At 47.5% G+C, this 24,940-nt stretch overlaps 1 protein-coding gene across 8 annotated transcripts in view; it reads right to left on the bottom strand.

Moving 5' to 3' along the window:
- Positions 1-24,940, bottom strand: part of PFKFB3 (6-phosphofructo-2-kinase/fructose-2,6-biphosphatase 3) — a 293,716-nt gene that overhangs the window by 22,961 nt on the left and 245,815 nt on the right. For 2 of the 8 annotated variants that reach the window (XM_086918946.1, XM_086918950.1), the window contains exon 1: positions 7,231-7,592. The exons of 4 other annotated variants lie outside the window; for them this stretch is intronic. In XM_086918946.1, the coding sequence (XP_086775072.1) occupies positions 7,231-7,312 (82 nt within the window). In that variant the 5' untranslated portion in view covers positions 7,313-7,592. Of the gene's footprint in view, positions 1-7,230; positions 7,650-24,940 lie in introns of those variants that run through there. 2 more of the 8 variants (XM_086918947.1, XM_086918951.1) reach the window with 2 other exon arrangements.

The raw sequence follows: 24,940 nt of genomic DNA, 5'->3' as shown, positions 1-24,940 counted from the left end.
ACTGGCTAATCCCTGCAGGAGCCGGCCTCGCGCGGCTGGAGCGACAGCGGTCCCGCTGACAGGGCACCGAGGACCCCTAGGAAGTGGCGTGACGCAGCAGAGGGCCGCGCAGCTCCGCACACATGACACCGCCTGCATCACCTGTAACTCTCAGTCCCTGCACCGGGGCCACCACACGGCGCCCCGCCCCAGCCTCTCTGCAGCCCCGTGAGACAATACAGATACTAAAGGGCGGCACGGCAGCTGCAGCCCCTGCGCGTCTGTGGGACATCACAGCTTCCTGTGAGAGTCCGGGTGTGAAGGCGCAGAGTCAAGCATGGAACCCCGGGGGGCTACGGGGGACAGGTGCAGCTTCTCACTGGGGGGCGGCAGACAGGAAGTCACTGAAGACCGCATTGTTTGTTATATTAAGTGTTTGGGACACCATTAGTGGCAGAAAACCATCATCTCTGCCCCCTGCAGCTCTCGAGACCTCCGCGTGGCAAGAGTCACCCGGGCCTTCCTGCAGCACAGAGGCATAGGAGCCAGTTGGTGAACCAATGATTGAGTGAAATATTTAAAAAAACATCCAGCCTAGTTTTATTCGAAGACCAGTGCACATTCCGTCACGACCTTTGTCCCGAGGACACTGCGTTGGCACGAACCCCTGATGAGCATGAATGAAGGAGATGCTTTCTAGGCACAGAGAACCCGAGCTTTACCAATGAGAAGTAAAGAAGTCAGTAAAGGTGAGTGATTAACAAATAACTGCTTCCAAGACTCCATACATGGTCACAGCTGGCGGTTCACACCCCTTGCAACGCCTCCAGTTGGAAGGGGCAGATAGGGCAAGAAACTACCAGAAGAGTCCTGGACTGCCTGCCTCAGACTCAGTCACAAGCGGGGATGGGATCACTTTTAAAAACAAGCATCTGCAATGCAATAGGTCTAGCATTTACGAGAGCATGAACTATTGGCTTTGTAAAGGACAATGCCTTTTATTTATGTGTTTTTAAAACAAATAAATAAAAGGCACTGTCATTTACAATACCAATAGCTTAAACTCTCCCAAATGTGAGAGTTATTGCATTGCAAACACCTACGGCGCCCGTGCTATATGTTTATTTAAAAGTGGTAGGAGAGAGCTTGTCCTGCAGCTATTTCAGAAAATGGTGCTCGGAGGCTGTAATTAAAGCCTACAGAGTAAGAACACGCGTAACAGGGGGTGTCGCCATGGGAGGTTACAAAATGAGACAAGACGGTACTAAAGGGGGACTACTAAACTATTGACCAATGAACAGCTACAGTGGACAATGACAAGCCAATGAAAATTATGGGCGGAGCTTCAAGTCCCTACCTGAATACAGCAAACCTCACAGTTCAAGCGCTGCCCCGGCTCACCCTACAAGGTGGGGAGTTAGCCCAAATGAGGTACATTCGAAGGACCAAAACTTGGGGTCAGAGAGCAGAACAGATTGCTGCTGGTGGTACCATACTGTCTCTCGGGGTACCCTAGAGTGACTGCAGGGTAGCACCCAATTAAAGAAGCTTGGGCTAGCGGTACTATTACAATGAAAAGCGAAGCGTCTGTGTCCAGATGCATTTCTTCTCCAGTATTAAAGACAAGCATTCCAACTCAAACCATGGGGTTGAGGAGACACATATTAGGATAATTTACACAACTTTATTCTAAACAGGTTGTTTTATATCTGGGTTTCTAGCCTCGTAGCTGAGGAGCGACCATTGTGCTGGTTACTATTTAGTCCAGACCACTGGAATTACGCCTGTCCGCAGCTGCAAGGTTTCTCGCATAATTTTCACCACATATTTCACGATTCAACATCTGCTGCATAATTTGCAATATCATCAGTACAACGTTTAGTGAAAAGAGATAAAAAAAGTTCGTTGGAGACAGCAATGCACGTGGTACTGTGCAGTGTTCGATCTTTGCAAAAGTTAACTGGTCAAATATTAGATGCAGGCTACTTTATATAAGCATTGGACTGGTATTAGAAGGTGGAACCTTCACCCAGGCTATCAATGTGTGCCAAAATGAAAACAGTATCGCCACAGAACGTGCAGCATATTTTGCCTTTTTTCCGCAGTTGGTTCCTCCATTGCCGCGTAAATCCAGTGGTGGTGCTGTAAATTGCCATCTACCCGTATTTTAAGGGGTCCCGTTCACGGTCAGCTACTTCGGAATTCTGCTGGTTCGTTTTACTGGATTGTCAATGCCATTCCACAACCGTCGAGGTGTGGAATCCAGTCTTCTGCACCACAAGAGCTAAAAGACCCATTTGGACAGAACAATGTCTAGCTCCTGATAAAAGCCATTGTTGTCTAAACAAGAAAGCAAAATATTTGCTCAAATCAGCAGACTGAGCGGAAGTACATTATGTGGCAAACCTCCAATCTGGGCTATTAGCCAGGTTGGTGCGTAGCTCCAGGAACCAGGCAACCCGTAAACCATGGCCATCTGCTCCAGGAGGAGTTAATAATCAAGCGGCTCCCCTCCACTCTAGTTTGATTCGAGTTCGGATAAATCAATATTAGCAAAAACTGTACAAACCTTCACATCTAGTCTTAACAAGTGTCACTCCTACTGGAATGTTATTCGTGAGAAAATATTTGCCCTTTACGAAAAGGAACAATTGGTACATTGCAACAGAAAAGTACACCCATAAGTGTACTGGACGCTGAAGGGACTTCTCAGACAATATTTACTTATGGTGTCTAACTAAACATCATCTCTCTCCACTGACCGTGTTTGCCAATGTATAGGAGAAGGAAACCACAGAGTACAACTAACTCGAGTAAATATTCCAAACAAAAAGGACCCAAACCAATCCCTTTGTGGGGGAAATTCATTTTGACGACCCTGAGCAGAATCCAATGAAACATGAAGAAGGAATAGTGGAAGGGAGGAATACAGAAACGAAACTACAATTGACACATTTTTGGAAACGGGATGCAACGCTCCGAGTCAGCATTTATGACTCAGTGGAATGGACAGGGCCTTGGAACCATGACAACAGCGTGCATTGGGGACGTGAGCGACGTGCTGCATCGCGAGCCTTCCAGGATTCATTTAGGAGACGACGCCCATGCCCTCAGTGCGTGACATATTGGCGACTAAAGGCAAACTGAATTGAATACATAGACTTGCCCACCAGCGTAAACCTCCCACGACACCCCTCCCTCCGCTACCCAAAAGACAACCTCTGCTGGGCAATGTACACGACACATTTGGCCCGGACCCAGTTCGACTTTCCTCAGTCCGGCCACTGCTCAATACCAGGGGCCTCCTCTCAAACCTACTACCAGAAGCCTCCTCCTGACACTCACCGGCATGGCTGGAAACTCCTGCCAGTGACTCAAAGTGCCGTTCTTAGGAGCGCTGCTGAAAGCAACGACACAGGCAACCCACTACACGCCAACATCCATATGGATCAGGGTGGGAGGCAAGAGCTATGGGCCCTTAAAGAACTTCACCCATGTGAAACAACACATCTCCCATCACTGTGGCGGGGGAAGGGAATACAGAGTGGAATTCTGCTGGAGGAACCACAAATGCAGGCCGAGGTCTTCAGAGTGCACCAACAGGCCAAGTCTCGGACACTTCTTCACACTTTTTGTTAAATTGCTTACTGCTGGGAAAACAAACGTTTCTATGTGGCTTTCGAGACGAAGAAATCTCGTCCCTGCCCTAAGCTTGTTCAGGAATCGCAAACATTGCACAAACGCCACGTTTCCTGGCAGCGCTCGCGGCGGCGTAAGAAGCATGCACTCCCATTAGTTTATTTTAGTCCACTGCGCGCAATACTTGGATATTTTAAGACAGCGTGCGTCTCTTAACCACATTAACTCTGAAATATGATTAGAGAGCTCAAACAAAGGCCCGGTGCTGACTCAGCTGTTAGTCAGCCGGCTTCCCCAGACTGGGATCCTGATATCGGAATAGCCCTCCCTCGCCCAGCCTAGTCTCTGGGCCCTCAGCCAATATAGCATTTATGTGCTGGGCTGCGAAGTTTGTCTGGTCTGGCCCACAAGGTGGGGGTGGAAGGGGATTCTTCTCTCCGCCAATCACAGCTCCGTGCTGGGCTTCGAAGTCAGCCCGGACCACAAAGGGGGGTGGGGGAAGTGGAGGGGAGCTATCAGCGCCAATGGCATCTCTGTTCCGGGCCTCGACGCCGGCCTGGACCACAATGAGAGGAAGGTGAGGGCTCTGCGCCAGCAACATCATCAGCTTGTCTCCGCCACCATCCTGGAAGCCGATTGGAGCCCAGCCATACAGTGGATGTGACGTGTGTCGAGTCAGGAGTGGGCCCACTGCAGACAGGCGGCGGGGCTTCTCTCGGGTGGGTGGGGTATTGGAATGGTAAAGAGGACTGGGCCTCGGACATTTATGGGGTAAATTAAAGGAGGAATTGTTAATTGTCGGTGTCTAGATTTGGACCAGGAGGGTCGAGATCACTGCTGTGTGAGAGATGGGCAAACAAACTAATCACGACGCATCACCATTTCGAATGCCAGGGTGGTGTAATGCAACGTAGACCCGTTTCGTAGGCAGTGCGCTACAACACCCCCTCAATGAATAAAACCAAGCAACGGTACAATAATTCATGCAGCCTGCATAGACTTAGGATAACATTTCTGGCGCTCCATGTGTTATTCGAATCAGGAGGAGTCAATTTTCTACCCGAATACATAATTATACAGCAGTGGTATCTCACTTCGAGCGCCGGAAGCTCGTCTGAGGGCTCCCAGCTACAATTAACACGTTATCGATCACCAATAAAGGGCCTGCTATTTATAAAGCACGGTGGGGGCGTCCAAACACCACCCACCCTTCCCGATCAGTCTCACGATCCATCCGCGGCGCCTCCTGCTCGAGTGAAGTGCAGCTGGTTAGCGCCTCGCCGGGCACCAGAGAGGAGAGCCCATGGGGGCGAGGAAGGGCGCATATATGCCCAGGCTCGCTCCGTCTTGTATTATTCTGCCACTTGTTGCCCACACCCAAAGAGAAAACGTGAGGAAGAAGGGGGGCGGCCAGAAAAGCAGATTGGGATCCAAACCAAAATGCGCGTCACTTTTGATTTGTTTTACTGTCACTTGCACCCTCGGGGAAGCAGATGCTTCTGTGGACGCCGGGAAGACTTATGCATTTAACTACTCCAGCCCTACCATGGTTGGGTAAGTTAGAAATAGAATTAAGTTGTACAGTGAGGCGCTAGAAGCACAAAGACCACCCCTGCTCCAAAGCCTGTAAAGTACAGCACAATGTACGAAAAACGCTACAGTCAGTGAACAAGGTGGGTGCAACAAGCGACCTGAACCCCTGACAGCAAAGCAATACACACCTGCGAAGCACCTTCCCAAGACGCTACAGACACATGTAAATGTATTGCGACTTATATAGCGCAGGTATCACCCGAAGGCAACAAGGCGCTTGCCTTGGGAACCCGCCCTGGCTTTTCTCTGTGAGATAACCCCTACTGGGCATCCCCAAGGTGAAAGCCAGGCATCCCGCAGCGGGTGGGCCGCCGTAGTGGAGATTAAGCAAGCTATTGCCCAGAGTTGCAGCGTGGGACCCCATGATTAGAGTAGGCACCGAGGCTGTCATACCAGCGCAGGCAGACATCTTTATAATACGAACATACGCATGCGCTTTCCAACTCTTCTTGTATTTTGTTTGCTTTTGATACATGCACAATTGTCACCTTTGCCTCATGTAATGTAACAGTTGCTTTTGTAGCAAGCCCACTTGTAATTTTCTCCTCATGTAACGCTACTGTTCCTATTGTGAAGCGCTCTGACACCTTCGGGTAAAGTCCGCGCTATATAAAAACGCATATTATAACGGCTAGTGAGAAGCCAGCCCTAGTGCCTAAGGCCGTACTGAGCAGAAGCAAGCCCTCCCCCCCACTTTAATCTGTGACTCATTCAAGCTGAGGAGGACCTCCCAGGAGGAGGCATCCTGCAGAGTGCAGCCCCCTCCCCCAGATCTGACGTGACTTGGGGGTGGGCGACAGACCCTCTCCTAATCACCGCAGAACACATCTGCGCTATCATGCAGTTACACCGAGCGTAACAAGGGTTAACTGGACCGATCACAACTGTGGTCAACCTAAGCAGGACAGTGGAGCCAGCTCTGCAGCGGGCACGGGACAATATAAACGAAAAGACCCGCGGTTTTCATCATCGGGCCGCCGAACTGGTTCCATTAAACGCCTCTGCTCAAGATATCAGCGTTTTTACAAATATCAAGATTATGTGAATAGGCCAGAAGCAGTTTGCGTTTCACGGGGGAGGCGCCAGAATAAAAATAGAAGTCACACACCCCACGAACTCAGCATTTTATTCGCCCTTAAAGAAAACGTGCCGAGCAAGGACCAGTAATAGAACCGTCCCGATTGCGTCCTTCAGGCTATATATATATATATATATATTTTTATGTATTTCTCCAGCAGGTGCATCAAGCCACTAAACTATGTTGTGGCTCATGGTGCGTAGCTTAAGTTTCTCCGAGACAGTCGCGCGTCGGCCTTTACTGCACTGCCCGGGTACCAGAGCACAGGCTGCCCGACGCCGGCGCCCACGCACGCACCAGCAGTCTTTACCAGTGCAGGCAGTGGTCAGACGCAGCTGCGTGACTCTTGGCTCCACCCACTTGCCGGTGAAATACGATCAGCTGCCGGCAGCCGCCAACACAGCATGCGCAATACACACGCAGCACGACTGGCCAGCATCACCCGCGAGTTATCAGGTAAAGTGACCGAAATACATACCGGCACTGCATGCTCATACAACCCCCGGCTTCCCACCTTTAGGCTGTGGTGTCTCGGGCAATTCACCATACACACACTGTGCATTAGCACATCATGTATGTGTTGGCGCGCCCCCTATGCGTACTCTCCTTCATGCATGCCTTCCCATAGGCCAACCATCCAATTTTACATAAAGTCTTCAATTGCACCTGAACTAAAACCTGCCCATCAGCAAGACTACCGGCTCAGTTCCGCATCGGGGTTTCTGAATGCCGGCATGCCTGCCTCTTCTGCGCATGTGCGCACCACCATCCTTTCACACGCTCACCTCGTACGAGCTTGCATCACTCTGCGATGCCACATGCCGTCGGGTCCCTCTGGTGCAGACCTGGACCCGGCTCTACCCTCACCATGCACGCCATGCATTCCCTCCCATTCTGAATTCCTTCAGCCCCCCTACGCTGCGCAAGGCTCCAACACTCACCCCTCAGCGGCAGGGCAGGGCGGTCATCCTTGGGGACCCAGATCTTCTGGATCCGGCTCTGGGTGAGCTCCATGGCAGGCATGGTGGCTGAGGGGCGCTCAGCTGCGTAGGGTACGGGGTGCGCGTGGAAGTAAAGTACGTGGGTAGAGTCTGGGTGCTGCTGGCTACCGGCGCCTCACTGCCTCTGTCCTCTCACAGCCCCGGTGCTGGCCATGCTGCTGCCGTCCCCTAGTTCCACAGAGCCCTCGTCTCCTCAGCCGGCCCGGGTATTTGTCGCACTGGGACGTACGATGCCCCTCGAGATCCGTGCCCCTTGGTTCCTCACGCTCTGCAGTTCTTGCTCTCTGAATTGTCTGAATCCCGGCTGCCTCCCGAGCCGCTAGAAAAACCCCAGCCAGCAAGGCAGGGCGGGTGACGTCACAGAGGGGCGTGCCCAAGCCAGGGATTTCACTTCTCGCTCAGGAGACACAAATCGTGTTGACTAGCCTGCCATCTAGCGAAAAACCTCGGTACTGTTTAAGGATTACTGGCGCATTTCCCTATACCTGCTCACCAACAAAGATGCTGTAGCCGACAGACACATTTCCATAGAAGCTATGCAGTCGATTCCTTTCACTGGTAAATAGTTAAAGAGCGAAAGGATACATTCACATCTAGCTAAATCGCACACCTGGGAAATGTAAACTGCGCGACAACATCGCACTAATTATGACATAAAAACAAAACCACAATAGTTATGAGATTTGAGCCATGGGACTTTCCCATTAGCACGAGAAGGAGATTGTTCGAAGATCAAGACTGGACACTGGACAGAGCAATGTCCCGGGACACCTGTAAAAGCAGTGCTAGATATTCCACCAGGGATTTTGTTTTTTTACTGAAAAACAAAATCCCTTGTAGCCACCATTTACATAAACTAACCATTGCCCAAGCCTACACGGGTTTATTGGGTTTCCCCACGTCCTAAAGACAGATATTCCACCAGGCAGGGCCGGCGTAGGGCAGTGCGACTGGTGCGACCGCACTGGGCACTGACCTGGGGGAGCGGGTTGTGTTTAACAATAGCTATTTAAAAAAACACCTTCAGCAGAGTTCCTTGTGCGTCCAGACTTCAGGCAGCATTACAAATGTCAAGAAAACTCGTGTGAATAATGTTACTGCTAGAGAGAGGCGGATCAGTGTTTTGTCTAGAGGCAGTTTTGACTCACCATAAAGTCGCGCAGAGGCTTACTATGCCGGCCGCAAAGAACTCATACAGTACAGATCTGAATTTTATGTGGCTAGCTGAGTGGATCACTGCTTTTGCCACAGATATCTTTTTGTTACCGTAGTTTATAAGATATAGCCCTAATATAGAACAGAGACTGTTATAAGTTGTTATCAAAGGCCTGCATGCAATTTGCCTGAAATAGGTTAGGGATGGTGCTGTGTAGAAATGGATAAGGGGAGAGTGGAAGATAGTAGAGAAGGGTGTGACAGAGGTAACGGGGAAGTTTAGATAGGATTAATGCAGAAGGGCAGATGAAGGAAACTCTATAAGACATGTTGTGAAACATAGTGGGGGGTTGAATTACGACGCTCGTGGAATGATGATAGGAGTGAACATAAAACTTGGAAAAGCACAGGGTGATAAAAAAGCATATGAGGGCACAGAGAATGCATATGAAGTATTGATCGTGATTACATGGGGTTTTTCACATGGGGGTACACGGGGTTTATTGCTTACAATGTTGTGCGAAACCAAAGGACTGAGAACTGTATATGTCTGATCCAGGACACAATAAAATTAATGATTTTGTTGTAATGATTTAATTGTAGTTCCCCTGACGAAGGGCTATGAAAAGCCCGAAATGCATTGGGTATTAATAAAGAAATGCTGGCTCGATGAAATCTTGAGTTTTGGTCGTATTCCTGATGAGGCCTGTGGCACGCTGTGAATATATGAAGCATTCAAGACGCATGATTACATATGCCTGTGGAACATAAAAGTAAAAAGCATAAAATAGACTGGACAAAAATTGTTAAAATGGATAAAATTGATTTTTCGAGATCTTTGGAAACTGAGTTAGGATGGAACATCCTTTTCAGCAGTGCGACTGGGAGCGGAGCATCTTTATGCTCCCCACTGTCAATTCTTAACTTGTGTACCATCAACAGGGCAAGGTACATGCCCAGTTTAACGCACGCAACACGCAGATGATGATTAAAACGGATTATCATGAGTAACGCGGTGTGCACACCACCCCCCCCTTGTTAAAATAGGTTAGGGCATTCTGTCTGCCCCCCCACCAGTCTTTCATTATCTATGCCTAATGTTGCTGAAAAGATCTTGCTTGGGTAGATATACTTTCTTATTTCTAAAGTCAGCCTTTACCAGTCCTTTAAAACAAATGAAATGTATGTGCAAGAGGGGCAATGGAGAGATAAGGGGCACTTTTGCCCCGTGTTCCTGAGGGAATCCGAGAAAGTGGTCATAGCGGGGGTAGCAAAAATGATCGTCACACCATCCGCTTTAAATCCTGCGCTGCTAGCAGGCGCTAGTGACTCCACTCCATCTCAAGAGAGAAATATTACAGCAGCACCCCTCCCCCCCCAGTTCTTCCTGAAGCCCCCAAAACTGTACCCCAGTGATTCGTGTGGAGATAGAAAGAGTCCGCAGACAAGGCCTATACAGACTGCAGCAGAGTGGCAAGTCCATGGGTACACTAAAGAATAGATTTTATAAGGCTAGGTAGGTGTGGTAAGGTCCTGTCCTACACCCGTTAAAGAGAGACAAATTCAACCTAGAGTAAATATCACAAAAACTACCATTGGCACTCAGACTGTGAAGAGACATTCTCCTGAGTGCGCAGATCACAATAAAGCACTTTTCCAAAGTCCTCAACACTCGTTCCAGTCAGCTGTTTTATTTACAAGTCCACCTTGATCGGGTGCTTCCCAAACTTTTTAGAATTAAGACCGAATTTTAAAACAGCAAACTTGTGCAACCCACCTAGCTTTAATAGGCATGAGCAGACATTTTTTTTAATGCAACCAAAGCATCGTGTGGTAGCGCACTGTCATTTACAGGCAGCACATTTTCCATTGAAATGGGCACTAAATGGGGCGTGGCTTGGACGTCAATGTGGACGAGTGCCTAGGTCCGCTGCCTCCATAACCCCAAGCAAATAATTGCGATTTTGTATAAGCGAAACGAGTACTTCCGAGGAAACAAGAATAGCCCCAGGCGTCGGGAGAGCTGCAATACCTTAAGGAAACTAAAACCCTTCCTTCCAGCCAAAGATCTCCAAACTGAGGTACAAGCTCTGGTCATCCCTCGAATAGATTACGGCAGCATCGCCCTCTGCGGTCTCCCCCTAACTACCACAGCACCCATAAGAGCTTCTCTAAACGCCGCAGCGAGACTCATCACTGGATCAAAAAAACACTCACACATTTCCCCTGACCTGAGAGCCCTGAACTGGCTGCCTTTTGAAGCCAGAATACATCTGAAAATCGCCTGCATCACGCACAAGGCTGTCCGCCTGAGCACACCCGGATATCTCTCCCAGAAGCTGACGATTTCCGAAGGCTCTAGAAACACTAGAGCAGAGGTCTTCAAACTTTTGTAGGTTGAGCCCCCCCAGCTGATTTTTTTTAGATGTTGGGCCCCCCACCACCTGACAAATTTCTGGAATCGACCGCCACACGCACATTCCGGGCATATCCAGCAAATAATGTTCAATACAATAAAAGTGCTTAGTAAACTGCAGGTTTGTGAGTGAGTGTGGTGAAATGACAGAGGCTTATTATGGCAGTAACCAGGGATCAGGGTGGAGGAAATAATGTACTGATCCCTCAACAAACTTCCAGTCTTATGATTAGGGTTGCCAGCTCATTAAGTAAATGCTTTGTACAGTAAAAAGCTGCCAACTTCTTTTAAAAACATGACAAGCTGTAAGTGGCTCTGTGTGGCAGCAGAAACTGCTGCCGCACATGACCTGCAGCATGCTGCCGTTTTAAAGTTCTGCATCTTAAAGATTTGACAAGCAGAGTTTCTGCCCTTCCCCAAAGCCTGAAGCACATCATGCTTGTTTTTATGTTAAATTTGGACAGGTGCCAATACCTAAATTACCAGAGCGATTAAATACTTGGGTGTTGTTTGGCCAGTACCCAATCATCTTTATGGCCCACCCATGCTTCTTTACGGCCCTCTATGTTTGAGCAGGGCCAGCTTGACAGCCTGGAGTGGGAGGTCTCAAAATGTCCAAACCCATCAGCTGTCTTCAGAACGACAGCGTGCCTTTGGTTCAGGGCCGGCTTTAGGGTGGAGGGGCTGATGGGGGAGCACTGGCCGCTGACCTGGAGGGGCGGCGCTGTGTTTAGCAATAATTTAGGATGTAAAAAAACCTGCTGCGGAGCTGCTTGTGCGTCCAAATCTCAGGCAGCAATAAAATGTGAAAATAGCTCTTCGTGAATGTTTTTGCTAAAAGAGAGATTGAAGGTTTGCCTAATGGCGGTTTTGACTCGCCATAAAGTAGCGCAGAAGATTAATATGCCTGCTGTGGAACAGATCTGCATTTTATGTGGATAGCTGAGTGGATTAGGAAAGCAACCTCTTTAAAGCAATAGAAATGTATGTGAGAGAAGGGGTTTGGAGAGATGAGAGGCACGTTTACATGGTGTTAGTGAGGGAATACGAAGTTGTAATGGGAGTTGGGGGCGGCAAAAAGATTGTCGCACCAGGCGCCCCCATCGCTAATGCCGGCCCTGCCTGGGTATGACTCGAATCGTAGTAATGACACAAGAGGTTTATTCGTCATCACGCTGTGGAAACAGACTCTGGAGCGCTGCAAACATTGAAGTCCAAATACATGAAAATGGAAGGAGACTGTGATGGCTTGCCGGTTCTCTAAAGCCCGTGATTAATATTTTCTTTTGCAGATTACCCCACTGAAAAAACTTGTTTTTTATCCGGGTTTGCAGCAGTCGGCGGATGAAATCAAATCTTGCCCTTCAGAGCGTGCTTTGGAATGCAGGCGGCACGTGCATTGCTCAATAGATGGACTCTGCAATAGACAGACTCGCGCGCGCACTGTTTGCGGCTGTCATGCTCCTCGTGACCACTGCTGCTGAGGATTATGTACAAGCTGACTGCTTGCGCTCACAGGCTCTTTGTAATAAACTAAACATAAAAGATGCTCACATCTTGCCAGGTAATCCTCAGAATTGAAAGTGAGAAAAACATGTTACATTCCTGCTCCACACGCTCCTATTCTGTTTAGTTAAAAGAAATAAAATGTAATGCAAATACGCTGTATGAAGAAATGCGAGGCGGTTGACGGCTCCAAGTATTTCTTTTTTTAAACGGAACCAAATTACAGCAGCATTTTGCACGTTCGGCGTTTTGTAGTGTTTTTGGTTTATCCAGGTTTTCACTCTTCGCCAATATGATGATGTGACCAGTAAGCACTCGTGTCCACTCCCAAAACTTCTATGGAAACTTTGTTTGCTTTCTGGGAAGATAACTTTTCCAGGAGGTGGTTAATGCAGTGGGAGGCAAGGGGTCTCCTCTGCTAAAACCGGCGTGTCTGTTTCTTTTCTTTCGGTTTTAGCAGTAGAGATTCCTTGCCTCCCACTGCAGCTCGAGCATGTCAGCGAAGAATTAACCCCCTCCTGGGAGAGTTATCAAGACAAAAGAACAGGTCGATTTCCCCTCCCTCCCCCCTCCAACCATACCGGCTCTAAGAAGACTTGCGACGGACGGACGGACGCAGCAGGAAACAAAGATAAGACTGGGGTGGAGTGCGAGCCCCCCCTGGGATGGTGTCGCGCCCCCCCAGGGGGGCGCGCCCCACAGATTGAAGAACTCTGCACTAGAGGTACAAACAATCTCCTGCTAAAGCCCTAAAGATTCCTCAAGGAAAAAACGTATAAACGCTCCTTCTCAGGAATGGCACCCAGGATCTGGAACTCACTCCCCCCTGAAACCAGGCTCATCGCCTCTACCATACTTTTTCAGAAAGAAGTAAAAGCTATCCTCATGGCTAAATACACTTGAATTATTACTGGGGATGATTTTACAGACGCTGTACCATTCAGTTCTACTGATCTTTTCTGCATTTTTGTATGACTCGTGTTATTGACCTGCCTGAGTGTTTACGCTATCAATTATTTGTACTTGTTTCATTATTGATGTATCTGGTTGACTATGTTCCCACATGTACCTTCCCCACCCCAATTGTTATTTACTCACACGCTTTCCTTTCGTCTGTAAAGCGCTCTGATATCTGCAAAGATCTTGTTCGCGCTATATAAAACTTTCAAAATTAAATAAATAAAAAATAAATAAGCAGCACTCTCATACTGACAGATCTCACCCGAGAGGGACGAGCTACACAAGATGGCAATCGGGGCTCGGAAACAAACCAGAGGAGGTTAGTGCAGAGGAGAGTGTGCCCCAGAACTCAGACACGGCCAGCGCCTCCACCACCCAGATATAAGCAACCCGTCGGTGCTCAGCATGAAATAAACGGGGGATTTACGCCGGCGGACGGAGCAGGCAGAAAGCCTGAAACGGCGGCAGAAAGCAAAAGTGCGGCTGGGCGAGCCATCTTGACGACCACACCCATACCTCGGCAAGCCCCGATCAAGCACCGCATATGGGCAAATCGCTACAAGCAGCAGAACACCGCAACATAATCCTATAACGCCATAACCACCCTAATCGGAACCGCCGCTGCGAGCGAACTAACATTGGACCAGGACAAAAGGGGGAAAACCGAACACAGGGGGGGCGGCCATCCTGTGAAAACTCTTCAAAGTTACGCAGTTCCGTGCACGGGCTAATCACAAGGGCACAGAAACGGCGGATACACCCGACCGCCACCGGAGCACCAACCAAATGCGGGTCGGCGCAGTGCTGGGAAACCGAAAGTGAAGGCCCCATTGGGGGCGGCCATTTTCTGAGAACACAGCTCTCCATGCAGGGAGTTGCAGCGCAGAGAACCGCAAACGCCCAACCGTGCTGACACAGTCTAAGCTAACCAGCCCAACATATCAGAGGACTAGCAACCCAGCGGAAGGCGGCAAAGGTCAACGAGCAGTAAGCGCGAACAGACACCACCTTGTCAGCTGATGAGGGAGAACAAACAACAAACAAACAAGGTGAAGAGGGAAAGAAGTAGCTCGAACAGGAGCCGACACGAGCGTAGAAGGCCAGAGAAACTAGAGGCCGCAAGAGGGGGAAGAAGAAGAGAAACAAAGCCAGCTCACCCAGGCCGCACACAACAAAAGCGGGCTCACGCAAGAGGGAGAGCACCCGAAGATGACCTGACTGGGAGGAACGCCCCCCCCCAGACCGACCAACCACCACTGCCAGTACAGAACCCCAAAACAGAACACCGGTAAAGGGAGGACGAGGGAAGCCGCATAAGCATAAGCCAAGCTAAGCACAAAAGCACAACCTAGGCAAGCATACCGCAGGAACAGCAGAGCGTACCAGACAGAGGAGCTGGCAGGGGCTAAAGCAAAAACCAGGACAAGGAACATCAGAGAACCAAGCAGATTCAGAAAACAACTCACAACAGCGACAACGAGAGACGCCTCAGCTAAGGCCCTATCCTCACTTCAAAAGGAAGGTAGATTAGGAAGCCTCCAATTCAGAAGGGGGCTAGACATAATGGCAGGACAGGAGGGGAAACCCTCCAACAACCTCAAGAAGCCCAGGAAAGAACCACCTGAATCACCCTTAAAGCAAAAGAACAAGACTACCTTGGACATGATCCTAAAGAAGGTTAACGAAGGCAACAAGGTGGTCAAATCTACAAAAATTACAATAGACAACATGCAGCTTGAGCTAGCGGCAATAAGAGCAGACCTGCACAACACCAACACTAGGATAGAAACAGCGGAAAAACGCATTAGCCACATTAAGGATGCAACACTACAAAGCAACAAAGCGCTATCCACTATCACCAAAGCCTCCAAGGTCCTCCAAAAACAGCTGGCAGAGCAGGACGACCGAGCGAGAAGAGGAAATATTCATATACTGGGGGTCCCTGAAGGAACTGAGGACAAAGTCGGCGCCTGCACCACCCTGCTAGAAAAGCTAATACCACAGCTAACCGGCCTCAAATTCGAAAGACAGTTTGAAATCGACAAGGCCTATAGAGTGCCAGCAATGAAACCGCCACAGGGCAAAGGACCACTACTGATAATATGTAGTCCGCTAAGATCAAACCACACCGAAGCAATCTTTGCATGGGCCTGGAAAAATCCGAATCTGAGTTGGGAAAGCAACAAAATAATTCTCACCCAGGACTACTCAAGACAAACAGTGGAGACCAGAAAGGGGTTCCTGGCACTAAGGGACACACTACGCAGAAATAACATCACATTCAGCTTCGCAGGACCGGCAAGATTCAGAATCACAGACAAGTGGTGGACACTGACTTTCGATGATCCAAACGACCTAAAAAGATACATCCAAAAACTCCGTCACGTTGAGAGCGCGGAGTGAGAAGTTCACAGATCTAACTCGAATCGGAATATGAATTCATCCGCTCGTATGTCTGTTAGACAAAAGGGAGAGCGGGCAGCGCCGTCTACACTGGTCCTGCCACGAACTCCGCAGCGAACTTCTCACTCCGCGCTCTCAACGTGACGGAGTTTGACTGAATGTCTTACGTAGACGGCGCTGTCCGCTCAATTTCTCTTGACTACAGGAGACCAAAGCAGTTAATTTGTTTTCCTGCATTGTGCCAGACTCGTGGATCCTTGAAGGATCGACTTTCTACAACTCTGAGTTGAGGTCTCCACCTTATTTGATTGACCACGACTTCCTAGCATGGCGTCCCCTCCATGTACAGAGCCCGGCTGGGCCGTACTCCATGAATTGCCCCTTACCCCTCCCTGTGTGACGTCCTGATGAAGACCCCGTGAAAGGACTTTAATTAGCCTGCTGATAGGGGTCGAAACGTCGACTGTTTTCTTTTTGTTGAAATTCCGGCACACCCCCGATTCATCTAGTATTCAGATGTGACCGTTGAATGTGATTTATTGACAATGCTTCAAATTTCGCCTTGTATTTTGGCATTTGTACTATAACTGTTTTTATACTGTCACTAATTTTGTAATATATCTGTTACCTTTTTGATACTGTGTTATTTTTCCTTGTCCTAAACACTCCCTTGAGCACTACCCCCTCCCTCCCTTTTCCTCCCCCCCTTGGGGCTTGCTATTTACCAATTTAATTCATATATTGCCACTGGCAATCACGCAGTGTTTGGTAATAAATCACAAATACCAATCGAAAAATTGCCTTTTCCAATTTTTGCTTTACTGGTTGCCTTTAATTTTATTCCAGTGTATGTTATTCACAATACACTCTCCTTACGGTAACTCTATCAGGGAGACACAATGAACACACCGCGCGCAGATGGAGGCTCAATGACGCCGTCCTTAGAAACAAGGCCAACACAGCAGAGATAGAAGGCTCCATCAGGGACTTCCTAGAGTTTAATGACACCCCAGAAACAGACAGGGGCGCCCTCTGGGATGCCCTGAAAGCCACCTTCAGGGGGAAACTACTGTCCATCAAAGGAAGAATGAACAGAGAGAGAAACAAAAAGGTTACAGAGCTAGAGAAAGAGATAAAAGACCTAGAGACAGGCCACATTGCCGACCTAGGAGACAGGAACACTCTCACAATACTGACAAAAAAGAAATACGAACTGAATAAAATCCTCAGTGAAAGAGCAGGAACCTGGCTGAAGAAATATAAAGCCATCAATCTCTGCACTGCTAACAGAGTGGGGAAGGCACTTGCCTCCTATCTAAAAAGCAAGCAACGGCAACATGCGGTAGCCGCGGTGACGGACTCTAAACACAAATCACAAACCGCAAGCAAGGAGATCCTCAGGGTCTTCAAAGAATTCTACGAGGAGTTATACAGGGAAGACCAGAACTCAGGAAAGGAACAACCAACCTACCTCACAGCGTATCTATCTTACACCGTGACTACCTCTAGAGGCGACCTCAGCGCCATGCCTCCTACACCTTGGCGACCATCCGGAGGAGAACAAACTTTTGACGTACGGCTATATCCTTTATATGTATCAAGCCACTTACCAGTGGTAGTGCCAAAGAACTTGGAACTTGGGGAGAACTCAACAGTGAGCTTTGGGGGAAGGGAACGTTGCTGTCGCACACCCAATCAGCAGGTGACGGGGGTGGAGGGAAGGATGGGAGGGCGGCGGGGGCGGGGGGCAACAGGAACAGTCATATGGGATTCTCTTATCTAGCTATCTATTCTTAACTTTCCTTTTCTTCACCCTTTTCCCCCCCACTCAGGGACGGACACAAAACACCACCAGGCAGGTCAGATGACACACACGGGGACAGACAGACAAGACCACCAGGGGCACGGGCCAGTACAACAACACAACCTAACACACACGGAAGAGGCGCAACAGAGAGCGACACACTACACACAAAATGACGCACACCCAGCAGGGCCAACTCCTGACCAACATAAAAGTTGTCTCTTTCAATGTTAAAGGTCTCAACCACCCTGTTAAAAGAAGGAAAGTCATAGAGCATCTAACCAAGCTGAAGAGTGATGTGTGCGTCCTACAGGAGACAAAATTGTCTGCAGACGACACTAAGAGGCTAAGAGCAAACTAGATCGACCAATCTATTTGCTCACCGGCAAATCATAAAAAGGGAGGGGTGATCACACAAAAAGGCCAAAATGACGCTACAAGACTCTTACGCCGATGATGAAGGGAGAATCCTAATTACTAGCCTGACCGGGGGGGGGGAGACAATACACATCGCAAACATCTACGGACCAAACCCTGAGGACAGGGAGTTCTGGGACCAGGTCGAGAGCAAACTAGGTGAACTTCCACAAGACGACCTTCTCATAGTAGCAGGAGACCTAAACCAGGTGCTAGATCAGTCCACAGACAGACATTCCCCCAAGACCCAGCCACAGTACGCAAGGAGAAAATATCCTTAAAAACATATGCGCCAAGTTCCGACTCAGGGACCCATGGAGGCTCCAAAACCCAGACGCAAGAGACTACACCTTCTACTCACATCCCCACAACTCCTACAGTAGGATCGACTACATCCTAATCTCAGAATCACACACGCGCCTCATAGACCAGACAGAAATAGCACCAAGATCTATCTCGGACCACTCACACATCAGCCTAACTCTATCAGGGAGACACAATGAACACACCGCGCGCAGATGGAGGCTCAATGACGCCGTCCTTAGAAACAAGGCCAACACAGCAGAGATAGAAGGCTCCATCAGGGACTTCCTAGAGTTTAATGACACCCCAGAAACAGACAGGGGCGCCCTCTGGGATGCCCTGAAAGCCACCATCAGGGGGAAACTACTGTCCATCAAAGGGAGAATGAACAGAGAGAGAAACAAAAAGGTTACAGAGCTAGAGAAAGAGATAAAAGACCTAGAGACAGGCCACATTGCCGACCTAGGAGACAGGAACACTCTCACAATACTGACAAAAAAGAAATACGAACTGAATAAAATCCTCAGTGAAAGAGCAGGAACCTGGCTGAAGAAATATAAAGCCATCAATCTCTACACTGCTAACAGAGTGGGGAAGGCACTTGCCTCCTATCTAAAAAGCAAGCAAAGGCAACATGCGGTAGCCGTGGTGTCGGACTCTAAACACAAATCACAAACCGCAAGCAAGGAGATCCTCAGGGTCTTCAAAGAATTCTACGAGGAGTTATACAGGGAAGACCAGAACCTCAGCAAAGATGGCGGAGCCACGCTCCTAGATAAGATCCCAATGCCCACACTCACAGAGACACAGAGGGAGACACTAGACCTAGACATCACAGGCGATGAAATCGAGAAGGCAGTAGCGAGCCTCAAGGACAACAAAGCCCCCGCCCAGACGGCTACTCAGCGAGGTTTTAAAAGCAATTCCTACCCCTAATCAGACCGACACTGGTAGAAGTGTTCTCGAGCTGCATCCAAAAAGGGAAAATGACAACCACAATAGCAGAGGCCAATATCATAGTGATCCCAAAAGAAGGTAAAGACCCACAACATCCCAAGAACTACCGGCCATTCTCCCTAATAAACGTAGACTGTAAGATCTATGCGAAGATCTTAGCGACAAGACTCAACACGCTCCTGCCCAAACTCATACACTGCTTGCAGGTAGGGTACCTCAAAAATAGGATGTCCCACGATAACACCAGACTCCTATGCCACCTAATAAACCATGCCTCCTCCAGCACCAATGCAACTGTCATGATCGCTTTAGACGCGGAAAAAGCCTTCGACAGAGTGTCATGGCCCTTCCTAGACCGTTGCATGGGCTAATGGTAAAAAACATGGTATCTCCACTCCCAACCAACTAAACAACCAAGGCACACACACCACTTTTGACGCCATAAAACACATGCTCAAACTAGAAGACATCGAGCTCTACAATTTCCTCAAGATAAAGGTGGCAGTCACAAAGGCAGAACTCAACAAAGTGACCCCCCCAATCCTACAATACGCAGCGAACCTAAATAAGGTAGGACACCAAACATCCCACCTCTACAAGCGCCTAAGCCCAAGCACATCCAAGCTCAATAACAAAGTTTTAGAATACTGGGAGACACCCCACCATAGACGTCTCACAGAGAGGGAAAAGTCTAACCTCTGGACGTCAGCGTCACAGAAGAAAGTCACCACCACCCTAGCTCAAACTAAATTCTGGCTCCTACACAAGACATACTGGACCCCCTCCCGCCTAGCGTCTATAGGGATATGTGACAGTGACGTGTGCTGGAACTGTAACAAACATAAAGGAGACCTGGCACATCTAATATTTCACTGCCCTAAGGTCAAAAGATTCTGGTACAGAATAAGCGACTTCATAAATAAAGCCCTAGGCCTCTCATTGCAGCTAGACTTCCAAGGGCTGGCGACGGCCTTCATAGCACCGTCAATCCAATTCAAAGAGGACAGAGCTGATTGATCTCCTACTCAAAGCAGCGGTCAAGACGGTGCTAAATAACTGGAAAGACACAGGGAAAGCAACCTTCAAGGTCTAGTTCAACTGGATCACCTTCCTACGAGGGGCAGACACCGTAACCTCAAACCAAAGACCAACAACAGACACAAAGGGCGAAATGTGGCTCTCCCTAGACAACTACTTGTCCTCACACACGCCCCCCTAGACCGCTAGCCAAACGGTACGACACACCCACGTGCATAGCGGGCGAAAAGCCTGGCCAACTACATCAACACTAGCACACCGCGTTCCACCCTCCTTCTCACTCTTCTATTTTCCTTTCCCATTGTTTCTCTTCTCGTCACCGGGGGGCACAGACACGGGCCGATGACAACACCGTACACCGAACATGCGATTGTAGCAGGCATGCTTACAAAAGGCCGTTTTGTAACCCTAACAGTTGAGAATGTTGTCAAATTATTATTTCCACCCTGGTCGACCCAGACTGTACCCCTGTATACTGTACCTTGTATATATAAACTCTTTTTTTGTTTCAATAAAAATTACTGGAATTAAGAAATAGGCACTAAATTTGCACAGGCCTTCAGTTTTATTGCTAAAACTGTATTGCACACAAAGGATAATGTGTGGAAATCGGATTTCAGTGAAGAATTATCATTTGTGCCTCACCAATTTAAGTGTCTCGATTTTTTTTTTTTTATCCAAAGATTATTATATAATTCACCTTACTTTTCTGTCTGTGACTTAAAAGTGAAGAGTTTGTAAACACCACTTTGTTAGAAGATATAGCCTGACATTTCACCGGTCTTAGAAGCACAGCAAATGTGATGAGATAATTACAGAATTTAAATGCATCTTTATTTATTGCTTGGACTTTCCAAACCCCCAACAAAAATCAGCTCACGACCCTCCCACAGTTTGGGAAACACCGACCTAGCCTGAGAAGAGAAAGGAAAAATGACTAGAAGGAAAGGTGTGGTCTTGTAGGATGCAGAACCTCAACATGCTTGCCACCAGATGTAACAATGTACAGGAGCAAGAAAAGTCCATACGCCCACTGAAATAAATCATTTAAATTAGATAATATAAAGCTTTCTGTTAATACATATTCAAAAACCCTCCTGAGGGAAGTGAATATGCTCTAAAGGGAAAGGTATTGGCATGATTCCATGCTAATCTTAAAAATATAAAGGGCAACTTGGAGCGATGATGTGCCCATTGCTCATTGGATGCTTCGTGTTTTGTGGAGGCAACACCTTCCCACAGATTTTGTCATTAAATATGAGTGAGTACATTTGCCATTTTTTCTATTTGTATCTCTTCCCTGTGTGACCTTACAACTTGTACATTTGCAAAAAAAATTCCTGTTTGTATCTTTTATGTAACTCATGTAATCCTAAGTCCTTATGTATTGCAACTGGTTCTTTTGTAAAGCGATCTGACACCTTTGGGTAATGTTCGCGCTATAGAAAATCGCATTAAATAAAAATAAAAAATAAAAAAAATGATCCGTTAAAATAATGTTGTACACTCTACTGCCCCAGAGCAGGATCATTCAGCCAATGTGTTGACTATGTGTCTTACGGTCTTTATTGGGTCTTTATCGGGATCTCAACAGTCAAACATCTAATTAAGGAACATAGTGCTTTATTACCAGGACCTTCCACACAAGGTTTCTGAAGCCCTCCCCGATTCTTCAGACTTGGATGTGATCCCGCTAATGCCATGCATGCAGACCACCTACCCCACCCATCTAATTACTTAAGATGTGCTTCTGAGACTGCCCACCAAAGCGTCTTTCGAAGGCCAGCCCACTGTGTTCTGCCATCTGGTTCTGCTATCTGGTTCTGCTATGCTGGACAGGAGAGGATCAAGAAGGTCAGACGGTGGACCTTCTAATAGCCGGCCCAAAGCTTAAAACACCTTGTCCTAGAAATCTCAACACTCAAGGAGGCCCTCGCAACGTGTCTCATAGCTGAAAAATAGCCTACTTTTGTGCAGGATCTATATCACAATGGATTGTTCGTCCTGCACAAGGTATACAGCATGTGTGCAAACAGACCGTGTGCATAATGTATGCTAGAGAGCGGGACCAAGTGCATCGCAGGCGCAAAAGCAGTAACAGTCCTCATTCACAAAGGGATGCAACAACATACCTTGCTCTCTGTGAGCTTCTTTTCCTATACCTGTGAAGATGCAGGTTTTCAATGATGCAGGGAAGATGCAATGCTCACAGGTGATAAATGGGCCTCATTCTTCCATCGGGCTTCATCCAACCACACTACAGAAGACGTATGCACGGCCTGAGAATTGAATACTTAATTTCATTCTGCTCTTTGTGGCCATTTAAGGAAGGGCACTCCCTAAAATATGCGGGCGTACCATGTCCTTCACATCACTTGGTTCATGAGAGCCAATGCACTGCTAAGGTGTCGGGCGTGTGTCTGTTCATCTAGTTAATGCCTGCCGTACTGGGCTCTGCAGTGAAGCAAACTCATAAACTGACATGAATGGTGGCGAGCTTAGTTACATGAATTTGCCCTTTGTCTAAACACCATACAAGGAATGAGTTTAATGACTAAAATATTGTCATGTTATCAGTATTCTTAATAAAATAACGTATATTGTTTATGAACTGTGCCCGAAGCGGTTACAACACAAATAATCTGTCTAAAGGGTCACATGAGAGAATTGCTCCGAAAATTGCATCACTGAAGGCAATGGAATCGCCAATTTTACCTACAGAGGCCATGGAGGGTGGCAACAACCGTATACCCTGTTTTTGGTGAAATAACAATAGCTACATACGTGCTACAGCAAGCCAGCTTGTGTTCCCTATCATAGGCATCTTAGTGGAAAGTTTAACTTACAACAGCATGTCCATGTTGGATGATCCCTGTTACAGCTTTGCCAGGCTGAGAGCTTCAAAAGACTTGGTAAAAAAAAAAAATGCTCAAAATAAAAAAAAATAAAAAAAAGATAAGGTCCGTAAACCCTCTTAACGGCTTTGGGAAAACAGCAGTCTTGCTGACTTTAGGGCAGGCACATGGCTATGAGTTTAGAAGCTGGTGAATTGGCTTCTGGCCAGAATGGTGTGGGCATGGTGTCGGCTTCCCCTGCAACATCTGCTGTGTACTTAATAGGCTACCAGCACAGATTTGTTTCTGAGTGCATTTGAATTGATGCTAAGAGAGTTAAGAAAGGGAAGAAGAGCGGAGAGGTACAAGGTAGACAAAAATGAACGAGAGCAATAGAAAGGATGGAGAAATATAGGCAATAAGAAACACAAGATGGTTTAGAAATAGAAGGGAAATTAAAAGACACAGGGATATGTGGGAAAGGGAAAGAAATTGGACTTGGTTTGAGAACTATAGGAGAAAAGGAGAAGAGAGTAGTTGGGAGAGAACCTACAGAATAAAAAGAGAGAAAGGTAAGCAGAAGAGAGAGAAAGGAGTGGGAAGTGAGGGTGAAAGGTAGAAAGTATAGAAATATAAAAAAAGAAAGAGGAGGGCAAAGCATGGAGATATTCAAGAAAGGATGAAGAGATATAAGGAGAATAGAGGAGGAGTGAAAAGATGCAGCAACAAAGCAAAAAGCATAACAAATGCAGGGGAGAGAGGGTCGTGCAGAATGGAAGATAGCATGGAACATCGCATGCTATTACATTGCGTTCCTTTACAATGGGGTTGTTACAATACAGCGTTGTTAGAACGCGATACCTTTACAACGCAAGTCATTAGATTGACTTGCTGTAGGGGGGGCGCTGGACTTAAGAATACTATAATTTACTATTCCAACTAGAGCCTGCGCAGCAGTAGGGAAGGTGTTGGAGTAGTAAATTATACTATTCCTTAGGGTAGAGCGCTCTAACAATGCGGTTGTTGTAACGACTGCATTGTAAAGGAACTGCGATGTAATGACTGCGTTCTAAACGCTGTCTACCTGCAGAATGTAGCCATCAGTAGAGAATAAAGAGCAGAGGAAGAGGAGCGATAAAACGTGAGTGGGGAGAGTGGAATACGAAAGGTTATATGGTACTATCTGGAATCCAAGGTGGCGAGCGCATGCTACGGCAAATCCACAGAGCACTGCAACTAAAACAGCACTGTACGAGAATAGTGTCACAAAGATGCATACATCTCTGCATTTACCTCATCACCACGGAAGGTAAGGGAGAGGTCATTTAAATCACAGGCATTTCTCGAGGAACACAACTGCAGCCATGTATTTTCAGGGATGGCAAAAGGAACTGGGAATGCCTCATCTGAATAATGATAGGGGTCAGCTTGAACTCCAAATCTTACATAAATAAATCCTTTGAATTTCTTCGTGATACTTTGCATTGCAGAATCAGAGTAGCCACGGGAAATGGCTTCTTAGCTCAATAAAGAGAAGCATATATATTGTTTATATTAAGAACCCCACATGGCCCATAGGTTTACATACACCAGAGTGCCAAAGTACGCTTTTTTGGGGGGGAAATGTGGAGGGGTTTTTCTTTGACTTGCCACTACTACACTTTTCCTCATCAATTTTGACAATACAAAGTGAATCCTTGCCACATGCTCCTCCTACTACATTTGTTAATCAATTATTTTATATTTATATTCCATCTGCTTCTACATTATATAATATATGAATGTTATCCCCTTATGTCAATTAATAAAAGAACTCCACTTCCACTCGGGTTCCTGAATTTTTCTTAGCAGGTGGCT

Source organism: Lissotriton vulgaris, chromosome 1_1, assembly GCF_964263255.1.
Source record: "Lissotriton vulgaris chromosome 1_1, aLisVul1.2, whole genome shotgun sequence".
Lineage (NCBI taxonomy): Eukaryota > Metazoa > Chordata > Amphibia > Caudata > Salamandridae > Lissotriton > Lissotriton vulgaris.
This window is presented reverse-complemented; position numbering and strand designations above follow the sequence as displayed.